The sequence below is a fragment of the Mirounga leonina genome, unplaced genomic scaffold (assembly GCF_011800145.1).
Source record: "Mirounga leonina isolate KUSES-001 unplaced genomic scaffold, KU_Mleo_1.0 Mir_176, whole genome shotgun sequence".
NCBI classification, from domain to species: Eukaryota; Metazoa; Chordata; class Mammalia; order Carnivora; family Phocidae; genus Mirounga; species Mirounga leonina.
Genome location: NW_023270454.1, coordinates 37,555,214 through 37,570,460, shown reverse-complemented (window position 1 = coordinate 37,570,460; position 15,247 = coordinate 37,555,214). Strand labels below are relative to the sequence as shown.

Genomic DNA, 15,247 nt, shown 5'->3' with positions numbered 1-15,247 from the left:
TAGAACTGCCCTGCCATCTAACTCGTGTCCACCCAACCTTCCAACCATCCTTCCCTGCCTGTCTCCTTCCCCTGGGGTCAGACCTGCATCACTGACAGCTCTTCTAGCCTCCTGGGCTCCCTCCCCAGGTTCTCTCACAAATGTTTCCCCTAATACATTTCCGGCATTTCTAATCTTGTGGTGTCTGCTTCTTAGAGGATCCAGTGTAATACAGAAACAGACTGTTTTGAATGAAGATAATGTATACAGGAGCCTCAGCATAGGTATTCATGTTACTATTGTCACCATTAGCAGTTGAATTTTTGTAGATGTTGAATTTTTGTAGAAACTCTATTCTTTTTTTATTTTTATTTTTTATTTTTTTTTAAAGATTTTATTTATTTATTTGACAGAGAGAGACACAGCGAGAGCAGGAACACAAGCAGGGGGAGTGGGAGAGGGAGAAGCAGGCTTCCCGCCAAGCAGGGAGCCCGATGTGGGACCCGATCCCAGGACCCTGGGATCATGACCTGAGCCGAAGGCAGATGCTTAACAACTGAGCCACCCAGGCACCCTATTCTTTTTTTAAAAAATATATTTATTTACTTATTTATTTTAAAGATTTTTATTTATTTATTTGACAGAGACAGACACAGCGAGAGAGGGAACGCAAGCAGGGGAAGTGGGAGAGGGAGAAGCAGGCTTCCCGCCGAGCAGGGAGCCCGATGCGGGGCTCGATCCCAGGACTCTGCGATCATGACCTGAGCCGAAGGCACATGCTTAACGACTGAGCCACCCAGGCGCCCCTAGAAACTCTACTCTTTATGTTATCTAAATTTGTAGGAGAATCCTACCTCATTCATAAAATAAGTATTTTTGAATGCCTGTTAGGAGCTGGATGGTGTTCTAGCACCGGAGGATGCAGTGAGGAGTTAGGTCCTTATCTGGATGAAGTGCTTAGCTGCTGGCTGCAGAGTGGAGAATGAGGGACTTTCTGCCTTGCACCCTCCTTTTCTCTCTCGGCCACTCAGATAGCCCAGGCATAGAAGGGCTGGAGATTAGTCTCTTTGCCATTGACCAAAGGTGTAGGTGTTCTTTTCTGAACAGGTCTCCCCACCACCCCCTTCTCTCTGTCTCATATTTTCTTCATACAGCCATTTATGGCCTGATTTATCAGGTTCCACTAGTAGCTATGCCTCTGACTTACACTGTTCACTTCAGAAATGAAAATGTTCTCTTATTTAAAGCTAAAAAATAAAATTTCGAATTCTCTCATGATACTTTTGCAGCTTTCTGTCAAGCTCCTCTTTCCCTCACTTTTGTGGGGTTTTATTCCTTCTCATATTGTTCTGCCTGGGTATTTATTAAAAAAAAAAAGTAGAAGCTAGATCCTTATTTTCCCTCATGCACAGAGGAAAAGAAGATCAAAGTTAAATCTCTTATTTAATGTCCTTATTAGGTTAACTTATTCCTAATACACCCAATCTTTGCTTGAAGATTCTAGGTTTTTCCCAAGAATAATAAAAAACAATCTTTATTGGTAGAGTCTATCTGATTTAAATAATTGGAGTAAAATTGCTACCTTTAATGAATGGCCTTCAAAATTGATGCAAGACTTCCTTTTTTTCCCCCTTCAAATAAAGGCTAAGGTATTTGTTTGTAGAAAAGAGACATTAAGGGAAGCTTAAACTTTTGTGTTTCAGTCGCTTAACTTTTTTTTTTTTTTTTTTTGAGAGCCAGATTATGGCCAAATATTCAGGGAATTAAGCCAGAGTGAAGAAATTGTCAGAACTTCAGCTCAAATCCTCTGGTTTTTTAGGCTCTGTTCAGAGTTTAGGATTGAAAGTTGACAAAAACTCTAGGAACTTTTTATTCTTGGACTTTCAGAAGAAAGCAAAGGTGTGGTGACTGATCTGGTGAAATTAGAATGTATATTTTACTAATTATAATTTCTAGCCTGTTAAATAGTACTGCTGTGGGCTAAAAGAATCCGACATTCAAGAAACTATTTCACATTAATTGGCTCTTAATTTTCAGGTTTAAACTATAGAATTAATTTACAGCACCTCTGTACCTATGTTCCAGTTAGACCTCTGCATATGGGTTCGTTAAGATTCTCACCAGTTTTGAGCTGGTAAGTTTGAGCTATCACTGCTCTAAAATTTAATTTTGTTTTTACATTAATTTTTTCCGCCAGAAGGATTAGCATAGCTTGAGCTGTGCTCACAAATAAAATAACATCCAGGGATTTATTTGGAAGTTAAAATTGCTTCTAGTGTGGCATTCCCTGCCTTTTTTTTTTTTTCCTTAACTGTGTAAAGTAGGTAGAGAGAGCAAGCATTATTCCTTTTTTAAAGTTGAGAATACTCAGGTAACAAAAGAGAATTGTGTTTTCTCTGGTGTAAAACCAGAACTGGTTAGGACCGAGCCCAAATGAGAGAACTTACTTGTCACTGTGGCAGGGCTCTGTTAGCACGACCAATTAGATGTTTCATTTCTTCTCAGCATCCCAGGTCTTTTGACTTCTTTCCCTTATTATTTTAGGTATTAGAAAAATAGCTTTGTTGTGCATTTTAATTTTCCTATTAGGACCCGAGTTTAGGTTGAGGGGGGAAGGCACAGTCCAGGGAGATCCTGGCTAGATGGAGAAAAAGATCGCAAAGGATGAGTGTGACAGGGGAGTAATCTAATTCATGAAAAACGATCTGGTTTAATTAGGAGAAAAAACTTTAGGAATTGAGATGGATAGTACTGAAAGCATTTTGACAAGACTGTTGAAAGTTCTGCAGTTAAAAAAAATGTGAATCCTATGTTAGTCCAGATTCTCAGTTGCAAGGCCTAAGTATTCTGAACAGAAAGGGAATTTATTTAAAGAATACTTGGTAGGGCACCTGGGTGGCTCAGTCGGTTAAGCGTCTGCTTTCGGCTCGGGTCATGATCCCAGGGTCCTGGGATTGAGCCCCGCATCGGGCTCCCTGCTCTGCGGGAAACCTGCTTCTCCCTCTGCCTGCTACTCCCCCTGCTTGTGCACCCGCACACTCTGTCTCTCTCTCTCTCACTCTCTAGCTCACAAATAAATAAATAAAATCTTAAAAAAAAAAAAAAAGAATAGTTGGTAGCTTGCAGGATCTTTATCTGGATCTGGGAACCAGGAACAAAGCCCAGAGTTGCTCTTGCAGAGCTGGGCTTGGAGAAGACCGTCACCACCACTGCTGTAGGGTGTACGTAACAGGGCATGTCCCGGCAGCACCGCTGCCCCTGCTGGTGGTTGTGGAACTGCTCCTTCTGGAAACGATGCGCTACCACTCACCATCTCATTAGTGGAACTCTGGCCAGGTCCCACAACCTCACTACAAGGGGGCTGGGAAAACAAGTGTCTGTCATTCCCAGCTTTTATAGTGGAAGGTGGGCTGTGCCTCCTTTGGTAGGAGAATTCTCAAACATAGGAAAGGTGTTTTAAGTGTTATGTATCGCAAAGGGCAGATATACCCTACCTATAATGTTATGCCTGATTATATGGCAACACCATTTTCCTATGAGAAGATTAAACAAAAAATGTTTTGGAATGGTTTGAATGGACACACATGCCTTAAGCATGTGATTATCTAGTAGACATACATATGCATACCTACAAGTGTGTCCATTCAAAAAAAGGTATGTGGCTGTATTTTAAAATCAAATTTTTAAAGATTTTATTTATTTATTTATTTGTCAGAGAGAGAGAGAGCGAGAGAGCGTGCATGCTCATGAGCGGGGAGGGGAGACGCAGGAGCAGGGAGCCCGATGTGGGGCTCGACCCCAGAACCCTGAGGTCATGACCTGAGCCGAAGGTAGATGCTTAACTGACTGAGCCACCCAAGCATCCCTAAAATCAAATTATTGTTGAATCCTTTAGATTTTTTTCCCCACTTATTTCATAAAAAAGTTATTCCAAGTCTCGACCGCTTTTATGTTAGTATGTTTATCACTGATATACTCTGAATTTTTCAGGACAGCTGTCCAGAGTATTTCATGGCCCCGTTTGTCTGAGTTGAGATACGGCACCTTTAAAAAAAATTTCTTTCTGATGATTTCATTGGATATTTTATCTTAAGCTACAGATTTGCAACAGATTTGGACAGTCTCTTTTACAGGTTTTATAATACAGATGTATTTTTAAGACTTAATCACCCAGCTTGTTTCTTTTAAAGTGATCTTTACAAAAGCACCAAACACTTATAAATTGAGGTTTTCTCCAGAATAACTACATCTCTTAAATTTCTTAGCTTCTTGTTTTTGTAACCCAGACTTCTTTGTGATCTGCGGCATCTGAAACTAGGTGTGATTGGGGCCCTTTCAGACTAAGATTCCTCAAGCAGTTCTTTGTTGATCAAAATAATGGAAAGTCTCCTTAAGGAGACTGTGAGAATTCTTATATAGGGTTAAGTTCCTTTTTTTCCTTTTTTTTTTTTTTTCCTGAGAGACAGTTTTGGGAAAAATACTTCTTATGTTCATATATATATATAAAATAATAGTTCCTTGGCACCCTTTCTTGAGGTTCTGTTTCAAGAAAAAAGTAAGAAACATGTCTTTGATGCATGGTTTCTTTGCTGTTATTCTCGATATTGGAGTTGGAAAGTAGAGTTTTCCTTTAGTCTGATGAAATGGGAAGTATCTGGAAGGTCATGGGAGAAAATAGTGGAAATTCTCCTTTGCTCTCAGATTATGCATTCCTCTGGGGTCAAGAACACTTGGAATCCAGGCTTAAAATAACAAGGGCCATGGGGAACAGACATAATTCCTTCTGTTCCATTAGACTCCGTCTATCCTTGTTAGTACTGAGTGATTAGAAAGGCATGGTTTAGTACTTACATGGACTTATTCACTGTTTTATCTAGACTGAGACTTGAAAACATTGTTATTAAAGATCTCATAGGATGTAGTTTTGCCTTTTTACTGAATATGGGTTTCTAGCCCCAAGCCCCATTTTCTTTAGATTTAGAATCAGAACTTAGCCTTCGATACCAAATGGGGAAACTTAAAGCGACAGCAGAGGTTCCTCTCCAAAGCAGAGTCTGATTCTCTGCTGGTCAGCTGTCCGTTGTTAACAGATTTCTCAGCTACTGCTTGAACGGTGGAGACAGGCAGAGATACCACCCTCTCTTCTCTTTTCTTTTTAGACATTTAAGTTCTCACCTCCAGATACCTAATAATAGGGATTTCAGACTTGACTAGTTGGAGAACTTTTAATCCCCCAGGCTGTTATAAAATAATCTTGTTCTTATACTTTGAATTGTGAAGTTTTAATGGATTCTGTGATTGGCCAATCACATGAAATGTAGCTTGTATTTCTGCTTCTCCCAACTCACGTAGAATCCTAGAGCTGGGTAAGACCCCAGAGGTCTCCTAGGCCAGCTCTCTCTCAATGCAGGCCTCTGTGGTAGAGTATCCCTCGATATCAGTTGTCTAGATTGTATTTGTTGGTGTGAAAAGAGCTAGAGGTCATAGTTTGCCTGCTCCATGAAGGTCTTACTGACCTCCTCTTGATAGCGAACTGAGAATCTGCTCTACAGCTTCTCCCCACTAGACCTGGTTTTGTCTTCTCTAAGTAAATCAGAATGATTTCTTTCTTCTTTCTTACAGCATCTATTTAAATATTTATGGGTAGCTTTCATGTTCCCTCTGAATATTCTCTTCCTCCCCAATTCCATCGAACACCTCTGGTTTTCCTATTCCTTCTAAACTGTTTTAACATTCTGGGCACATTCCTGCTTCGCTCCAGTTAGAAAATGTCCCTCTTAAACCACAGTACCCATCCTATTGAGATAGGTTCTGATCTTATGGGACACAGTTGAATGATTGCCTTGTTTGGTTTGAACATAGACAGTGTATGTGTTCATTCTTTTTTAGGGCCACTTATGACTCCTTTGACTCATGCTGGACTTTCAGTTAACTCATTTTTAGGGACTAAAGCCCTTATTAAAGCCTGCTATTAAATTCACATAAATTGTTGTTAAGATAGTTTTACACTTGAACAATTGCCTCTCAGTGTTGAAACCCGCTGTATTGCTTATCCTGGCCAAACTCGACAGCATCACTTTTGAATCCTTCTTTTCAGCTGGACAGCTACTTGAACTGTGATTCTCTCATCCAGCATTCAACCTTTCCTCTCAAATTTTGGTACCCTGCAAATATGGTAAATGTATATTTAAAAAAATACATACAGTCCGTTAAGAGTAAGTAGAACCTCTTTGGCCATGATACTTGAGATGATTCTCTCAGTCAGGGTTTAGCCAGCTGTGGCCTAAGCCCACCTGGCCTCCTGTATTTGTAAATACAATTTTGCTGGCATCTAGCTGTGCTCGTTCACTTATATACTGTTTACAACTGCTTTTGTGCAAATGGCAGAGCTGAGTAGTTGCAACCCAGCTTTTTATAGGAAAAAGTTGGCTGACTCCTGCCCTAAGGCGAAAGCAGCTGGTAAATGAACACGTTTTATGTTCATGTAGATGCTGCATTCTGTTTCTAAGCAAGACTATCCAAAACCCTTTCCAAGGCTCATTAGTCAAGGCTTTTTATGACTTCTTTTTGTGGCTTGTTCAAGTATTTTATGGGGAAAAATATGGTTATATAATCTTATTTGTGGATTCTAAAATCACAGTCTATATTTGCTTTTTCTTTTTCTCTTCTAATGTACTAGTATTTGAAAGCTTATGTCCGTGTTACTACTTCAGCTGTCTCTTTCAAATTGGGGTACTGTTATCACCAGAAATTTCCTTTAGGGTTTTAGGGGCAGTCCTTGATTTGGTATTCATTTTTCACTGGGGAAGAAGAATCACATTTTGGCATTAGAACGTTTTAGTAACACTCATTACTAACAAATATAATACTTCTGTGAAATTTATAAAAGGAACTGAGAGATTCCATGGAGTCTCCAGTCTATTTTGAGAAAAAGAAGAAAACAATCCTCATTGCTCAACCAGCATTGCCTTGCTGAAGATTTAGTCGCCACTCTGTTATTTTGTTCTTGAACAGAATGCTTAAGGTTCAGTTCAAAAGTTACATAACCAGATATTTTAAAGAAAAAAATGATAATTTTAAAGAAAAAACTTTTAATCAAAAAATTTTATGAAAAAATTGGATATAGTGGTATCAGAACCTTTCCTTACTCTGGATATTTCCTTGTTAACCTGCAAACAGTAAGACAGAAATCCCATATATTCTTGTCCTACACTAGTGTTAGACCTTGGGAGTCAGATATTGCATCATATTAATTCTCCAAGTGAAGGACATACTTAATGACCTAAAATTGCTCATGTGTAATCTTTGTGGCCTGGTCCTTTTGTGAAGCACAATGTTTCCTCCACAGTATAGAGTTTTAGGACTCACATTTTAAAAGGCCTTTATATGTCTGTGTTATTAATGCCTATATCTAGCGTTTACAGGGCATTTTCTACGTCCTACTCTGATGGTGAATGGAGCCAGTTGGATCTCTTCAGCCTCCTCTGCTTATTTTCAGCTTCTTCAGCTGCGTTAGTGACACCAGGATTGCTTGCAGTTCTGTGTCCTAAGGTTGCCATTTCCCCTCCCTCTTTACTCTTAACTCTTTGCCTGAAGAACTCCGATGCCCTGTTTCGGGCTCAGGTCTGTTTTCTCCCCTTCCAGAAGTCTTCTCTCACCCAGTCAGCGTCTTCTGTGCAGCTTGCCTGTGCAGTGTGATGCTGGTACATTTAGATCTCCTGGAAATGCTCTTCCCTGGGATGAACCTCACTGCTCACCTGCTCCCTGTGTTGCTAGAGAAAATCTCACAACTTCACAGATTCCTGTTTACTTATCTAAAGGGCCTGCAGGCTTGCCTAGGAATGTTCGTTTCTCTAGGAAGTGCCCTACTCACTGTTTGAAGATTCTTTCCTTCATTCTCCTATTCAAACTTTCTCCTATGCTCAGACTCTCTTATAAGTGGCCTTGCCTTGTACTTCATGGAAAAAAGAACCATCAGGTAGCAGGTCCCCCAGCCTCTCTTCATGAAATCTGCACGCTCATTTGTACTGATACTTGTGTTCTCCTTACATCCTGTTACAAGGGAGGGAAGGAGCCCTACTCCTGTGACAAGACAACACCCATGTGTGGGCAGCATCTCATCTCCTCCCACATTCGAAAATTTGAACCATCTTTTCTGGATTCTTCATGTGGGCATTTAGATATTTTACTACCTTTGCAGTGTCTCCTAGAATCTCAGATTTAATGTAATTCCTTAGTGCTTGCTTCCAGTTGCTTCTCAAAATTTTCCTATTTCAATAAAAGGTATTCTTATACAGTTGCTCGTGGCAGAAATCTGGGAGTGACCCTGGAAACGCCTCCCTTTCCCACACTCTATCACCAGTTACTTTGATTCCACCTGCAAATATCTCTGAAAACGGTCTCCTCTCAATTTTTATTAGCATGACCTTATTCCAACCCCGAGAGAATGTGCCATTCTAGAAGCCTCCTAGCACATCTTTCTCCTTCCAGTTTTCCTCACCTCTAATCTCTTTTTCTCAGAGAAGCCAGAGTAATCTTTAAAAGATCTAAATAATCATTGTATTAGTTCCCTGCTTAAAACCCTCCAGTGGCTTTCATCATGCCCCAAATAAAAGAACTCTTTGCCTGGGCCTACAGGGCCCTGCATGTTCTGGTCCCTTGCCTTCACTCCTCCCTTTCCATCCACTTCTTTGTTCTTTATGCCCCCAGCCACACAGGCCTTTTGCTAGTTACTGTAATACACAGATTCCTCACCTTAAGCCTTTTGGACTCTGCTGGCTTCAGGCTGGAAACCATTTCCCTTCCTCTCTGCACCCCTAATCCCTGCTCATCTTTCAGATCTGAGCTTAAATGTCATTTCTTGGATGGAGCTCTCCTGAGTCGTTTTTTCCTTATAAATCCTCTAATAAATTCCTCACCTTAGCCCTACTTTTCTCCATATGAAGGGATTACTAGAATTTACTTATGCATTTACACATTTACTTATGCATTCACTTGTGCAACCTGTGTCTCCCGTGCTAGACAGTAAGTTCCAGGAGGGCAGAGACTGTACTAATTTTGTTCAGAGTCGTGTCACCAGCACCTGGGGCTGAATGCTCAGCAAATACTTGTTTCATGAAATACAAGTTTATTGAGATGGCTGCTTGGGACGGGGAAGTCCCCATGTGGTACTTTTAGGCTCATACTTACATGGTTTTGAATCTCTGCTTCTATCTTCTATGCACTTGAGCAGCTCCTAGCCCCTGTGTTCCCAGCACGTCATGCTGGGCTGACTTCTTTCTTGAGTGGGCCAGCCACCATGGAGGATGTATGTGTGTATATACACACGCACACATGTGTGCGTGTGTATATATATGTTTATATGTAGGTTTATGTAGGAACACGATGTGGAAGCTAGGCAGCAACACTAGTGCTCATAGAAATGTGCCTTAAATTATTTTGAGATGTTGTGTGTGAGTTGGATCACTTTGAAAACGTATGGCAGACCCTCTCCTATCTGCTGGAGGCATTCCATATTGTTCTGAGTGGTTGGGAATTCCTGGTATGTGCTTTGTCCTTGCTCTGTTCTTTAGTACAAAGGATTTTCTGGTTTGCCATTGTTGTAGGTCACACGGTCAACAATGTAAAGAGGATAAAATTAAGGTATTTTGAAAAGGATCCCTTTTCCTTGACTAGTTGTTGCTGTTAATTCTCTTAGTTCCCTATTGCCCCAGCTCCTTGATACCTAAGTGACAAATTGTCAGGGTGGGAGTGAGTAGAACCCTAGGAAGAGAGTTCAACTTCTAAGCCTCTCAAGTAGGCACAGTCACTTTGAGGATTCCCTATCTCACAGTATGAATGGTCTCTTTGGGAGAAATCCTTACCTAATGGAACATTGCAAAGAAGCCTTTGGTTAAATTCAGAATCCTTTCTTTTCCTTTTTTTTTTAGAAAAAATTTTTGAAGATTTTATTTATTTGAGAGAGAGATTGAGCAAGAGAGCATGAGGGGAGTGAGGGTCAGAGGGAAGAAGGAGAAGCAGATTTCCCACTGAGCAGGGAGCCCAGCTCAGGGCTGGATTTCAGGACCCAGAGATCATGACCCGAACCGAAGGCAGATGCTTAACCGACTGAGCCATCCAGGTGCCCCAGAATCCTTTCCTTTTCTAAGTCATTTATGCTTTCTATAATTTAAAGCTTGGATTTCTAGGGGCTTTTTTTTTGTAAAAAAAGGAATGGCACACTGTTGTATTTTGAGGTTTCCTTTTCTATCCTGAATATTTTTGATCTCCTGGAAATACAGGATGAGAAAACCACTACCCACCTGCATATTGTTAAATGCATTTTCCTTAGGTAATTATTCCCTTTTGTTTCTATTTTTAGCATTGTTTTTTGTATATTCTGTCTTAAAATGAAAAGCCCCAAACCAGTCAATATAAGAATGAGTGCAGTTGTGGTTGGACTCTGTGTATGGCTCCTAGCATGTTGACTTTCCCCTTCTGTAACTGTTTGCCAGCACCCCCAATGTTTACTTTGTTGTGACTGCTTTGCTGATTTACCTTACATCCTCAGGAGGAATTTTCAATAAGACCAAGTGTATTTAAACTTGTAGCCACAGACCTAACCCTTTACATAATGTAGTCTGCTAACTAATAAAGGAATGTAATTGACTTGTAAATTTCTGAGGAGGGGGAGGGAAAAAAATCTCAAACAGAAGTGTCCTGTTAATGAATGTGATAGACCCCTTTGTTGTTTAAAGACAGCCCTCTTGCTCTTTCCCAGAAGAAAGAGCTGTGTTGGGGCTGCTTGTTGCACATTTCACTGGCACTCTGCCCCACCTCCTCTTCCCTGAAAATATTTACGGAGATCTAGCGTGTTAATAAATTTAGAAGCGATTTAATGGTTGCATTGGCAGGGTGAGATAAGGTAGTTAAAATATGTTGTTCATTTTATTTCTGGGTGGGGTCGAAGAGGGAAATGAAATACTGATTTTTTTCCTTTAGGGAAACCTAATACTGTGTTCTTTTGTTATCATTCTTGTTCTCTAGGCATTAAGTGTAACTGAAACCCTGATTAAACCCTTGGAAAAATTCAGAAAAGAACAACTTGGAGCCGTAAAGGTTTGTGTCTAATTTGAGCGCACTTGTAAGCGGACGATGGCGGTGCCTCCGCTATGTCTAGTGTATGCTTAGTTGCATTTGGCAGCTTTGAAGGAGATGCTGGAGTAAACCATCTGCTGTTTTATGTTTTCAATGTGCTTTTTCCCCTTTAGGCGATATGAAATTGTAAACAAAACAAAAACACCTGGGCAGGATTGTAAAACCTCTAGTCGTCTTTGGCTACACCTTCCGACACCGGGTTTTGAAAACATCCTTAACCAAACAGCACGTTCACTTGGAATAGAAGCATTTTACCTCTGTAGGGAATGCAGTTACTTCCTTGTATGCCTCAGTTTTATTGGAGGAGTGTAGCAGGACGTGAGGGTTTAAGATCAGAAACGCAGCTACACCATGATGCCATTGTGAAACTAGGAAGAGAATATTGGGTTATTGGGATGTAATTTCCTTCCACTGAACACAAATTTACTGAGCTTCTGTTATGTGCCAGTATTGTTAGGTGTCGGGGATTCAAAGATGAGTGACCCACAGGCTGTGCTCAAGGATCTGGGAGTTAGCCAGGATTCCTGGGAATAATATGGTGACTTGACCACAGGGAGCCTGGGATATATTTAGCAACTTCTAAAGTTTGTGAACTGAGCTTTGAAATTATCCCAGGGAAATAATTTCCACCAACCTTTCCTGAATTTTATGTATTCACTTGAGGGACAAAAAGTAACATTCGTGTGTTGACTATTTTTGGCCTGGCCCAGAAGAGAATAACATCAATTTTAGGTAGAGAAGAGAGTTTTTATATTTGTATTTTCCTCCCCTACATGGCTTGGGGATGTGATGCTTTTTTCCCTTTATCTTCCTAAACAAAATATTAAAGTCCTTTTGTACAAATAAACATTGTGGCTTCTAGGGCTGTAGCTATAGAGTTGGGCCCAAAGAGCGGCAGCTTTTTAGTTGCTATTTATAGAATTAGTTCTCCTTTAAGTGACTTGTTAAAATATTAGACACTTCCTGTTGGCATACTATTTTACCGTTTTTAATGAAGGGCTGTGTTTTGAGAGGGGTTAGTGGGGGTACCCTCCAGGTCCTCTTCCTGGGATTGTTTGCGGAGCTGCATGAGGCTGACTGTGTCTTCTGGCTTTGCAGTAGGTCATTGGAGGTCTGCTTTCACACCTGTGACCTTGGGCAAGTAACTGCCTTTAGTTCCTTATCTGTAAAATGAGAGACCTGGGGATCTGACTGCTCTACTTTGTAGTTTATGATTCTGTTTTAAATCTCGGACATCTTGGTTCTTTCTTTTTTTATACTTCATTGGTAGGTATGGAATGTAAATAGTGTCCATTTATTATTTTTCTTATTTTAATTGGGTGAGGGTGGTGGTGAACGAGGATATATTATGGAAATGAAAAATGATTATGACTTAATATATTTTCTTTTTATTTGCCATACACCCTACTGGTTTTTTCGTTTGTTTTTTGTTTTTTTTTTTTAAAGTAAGCTCCATGCCCAGTGTGGGGTTTGAACTCACAACCCTCCCAGACCGTGCTCTACCAGCTTGAGCCATCCAGGCAGCCCCCTACTGGGTTTTCATAAATTTCTGACCTGAATTTGCTATTGATGGATGACTCCTCCTTCTGAAACTTTCCCCATTTCTGATGTTATACTTGTTCAGGGTATATCCTGTAAGTACCTGGCAGGATAGATTGCCATATTAAAAGAAGAAGTTATTTTAGTAGTTTTAGTCTATGCCTTGAGTTGTTTAGTGGCCAAATTCCAACCTGAAGTCTCTCTCTCTTTTTAAATTCCTTTGTTCTCCTGGCTTTAAGTTTACAAAGGATATATCCCATGTTTTTGTTCTGTATAGTATGCGTATTGGCTGTCACATCATTGATACTCTTCGAGGAGGCCAGTCCTCATGGGTCACAGGGAGAAGCCCTTTTTTTACTGACAGTTTTATATGTTATAATAAAGAGTAGAGAAAGGTGATTTTCTAGGTGACATAGTGCTACATAAACACCTGTTTCATTAGATTGTTCAGTTTTTTAGAGAAAAGACTGTGCTTTCCTTATTTTCTACTAGCTTCCACTCTGCCTTAATACATAAGGTATCTAATTAAATAACCTATTCTGATAATTCTAGAAGAACCTGGGGAGGGTTTGTGATCTGGATACTTGATTTTCTACGTCTGTGCTTCCTAAATATTTAATCATGTTTTGACAAACATATTTTTGTTTCACTGGTTAATTGGGATACTTAAAAATAACTTTATTCTCATAGATAAAAGGTCTTTTTTTAAAAACAGAATAAAGCTTGCTTTTTAAATTTTTTTTATTTTTGTGGGGATTAAAACAAAAAAAAAGCCTTTAAAAGTTGACCATAGCAGAATGTTTAAAATATCCTTGTTAGGATGTTGATCTTCTCTTTCTCTTCTCCTTCCCCACCTGGCGTATCCTGCTGTCTGCCTTTTCAACTAGAGCTCTTTCTTTTCCTTTCAGTCTTGGTTTCTCCAGTTTCCAGAATCCTAGTGACGTGTTCATATGGTGGTTTTCGTGTGATCTAAACTGCTAGGTGGTTTTTGCAAGTTGGATTTTTTAAAAGCCCTGAGGTGGTATTTTCTACCATTTGCCTCTGTTTGGATATGTTCTTCTTCTGTCCTGTTTGGTTTGGGCTTATTCCTCTGTTCTTGGAGGTTCTGCTGATTTTCTCGCACGCTTGCCAGCTCCTCTCTGTTGGAAAAATTCCATTTCCCCTTGCAGGACACCCATCCTTCTGTGCTGTGTCACATGAGGTGACTCGTCAGAGTTCCCTTCAAGGCCTAGATCAGTTTTTACTTCCTCTGCAGCTCTTTCCCCTTCCCCGGGGCTTCTCACTTCTCACTTGTGTCTGCACAACCCTTTATCCGTAGCCACTGCCCATTAAATGTCGAATTAGCCCCAGAGGACTAGTACAGGTACTGAACAACGTAGGAGCCTAGTCGGTTGTGTAAAATCTCCAAGAAATACCCCAGCTTGCTAAGACAGTGGGAGAATTAAAAATTGCTCTTTTAGGTATTTGAGCAATCCAGTAATGACAACATGGCTTCTAACAAGGGGCAGCATGCAAGTGTCAAGTAGATTCAATTAAACTATATTGATAATAGAGCCTATTCAAATGCCAGGTTGGAAAGAGCCCATTACCATTTTATTCCATGGAATAAACAAATGTAACCTCAAAGGGTTGAAAAAGATGTTCACTTCATATATTAAAACTGCCTCAGCCATTCACTGACCCTCATGCCAAATGTCTTTTGTGTTTCTAAGACTAGATATCTAATGACTGAATGTTTAATAAAAGTTGATTTCCCAAGATTCTGTAAATGACTACAAAATATGGGTAAAAAGCACATCTATCTAAATAATCTCTCAAATTATGTTTGATAAAGCAGAAAAAAATGATTTAATATAATTACATTTCTTTCATTTTAGTTACAAAACACTTCCCAGTGCCTGTCCTATGGCAGGAGGCCCTGGGGTACAACTGTGAATTAAAACCCTGGCTGATTGGCCTTCAACTCTGGAGGAGAGATGTCAAATAAAAAAGCAATAAAAATACACTAAAAAGTGCTATAATTGGGGTAGGCATAGGTGCTCTGGAACATGCCCTGTGATCTCAGCTTTGGAGTACAGGGCAAGTCTCTCAGGAAGACGTGATTCCTTCTTGTTTGAATCCCACTTCGGCCCCTTAGCTAGATGTGTGATTCAGGGCAAGTGACTTACGGCATCTAGCTCTCGATTTCCTGATCTTTAAAAGGAGACGAATGACCCCTGTCTCAGAAGGTTTTTGTGAGGACAGCATGAACGTGATGGTGTATTTCTCTAGAGTAGGGCCTGGCATACGTAGTTGCAATTTATTTTATTATCCCATTTACGCCTTATGCTGCAGCAACTTGCCAAACAAGACTCGCTCGGTTTTTGTCCACTCTCTGCACGCAAGCTTCAGAGATAACATGCGGCATGTGACCCTTCTGGCCAAGTAGTGCTGGCGCGATGGGTAGGTGACTCTGGAGCGACTGCTTGGGACCCCAGGGCGCCCGTCCACTTTGTTGTTGGTGGTGCCTCTGCAGCCACAGGCTTCCTCTTCCACTCCTCCTCTGGCGGGCATCTCCTGGGTGTGGAGTCAGTTGCTAGATTCTGTGGGGAGG

At 40.5% G+C, this 15,247-nt stretch overlaps 1 protein-coding gene across 3 annotated transcripts in view; it reads left to right on the top strand.

Moving 5' to 3' along the window:
- Window positions 1-15,247, top strand: part of ARHGAP10 (Rho GTPase activating protein 10) — a 315,853-nt gene that overhangs the window by 92,644 nt on the left and 207,962 nt on the right. For all 3 annotated transcript variants that reach the window (XR_004682438.1, XM_035022940.1, XM_035022942.1), the window contains one exon: window positions 11,005-11,076. Coding sequence is in view for 2 of the 3 variants with exons in the window: in XM_035022940.1 (XP_034878831.1) it covers window positions 11,005-11,076 (72 nt within the window). In the remaining variant the exon portion in view is untranslated. The remainder of the gene's footprint in view (window positions 1-11,004; window positions 11,077-15,247) is intronic.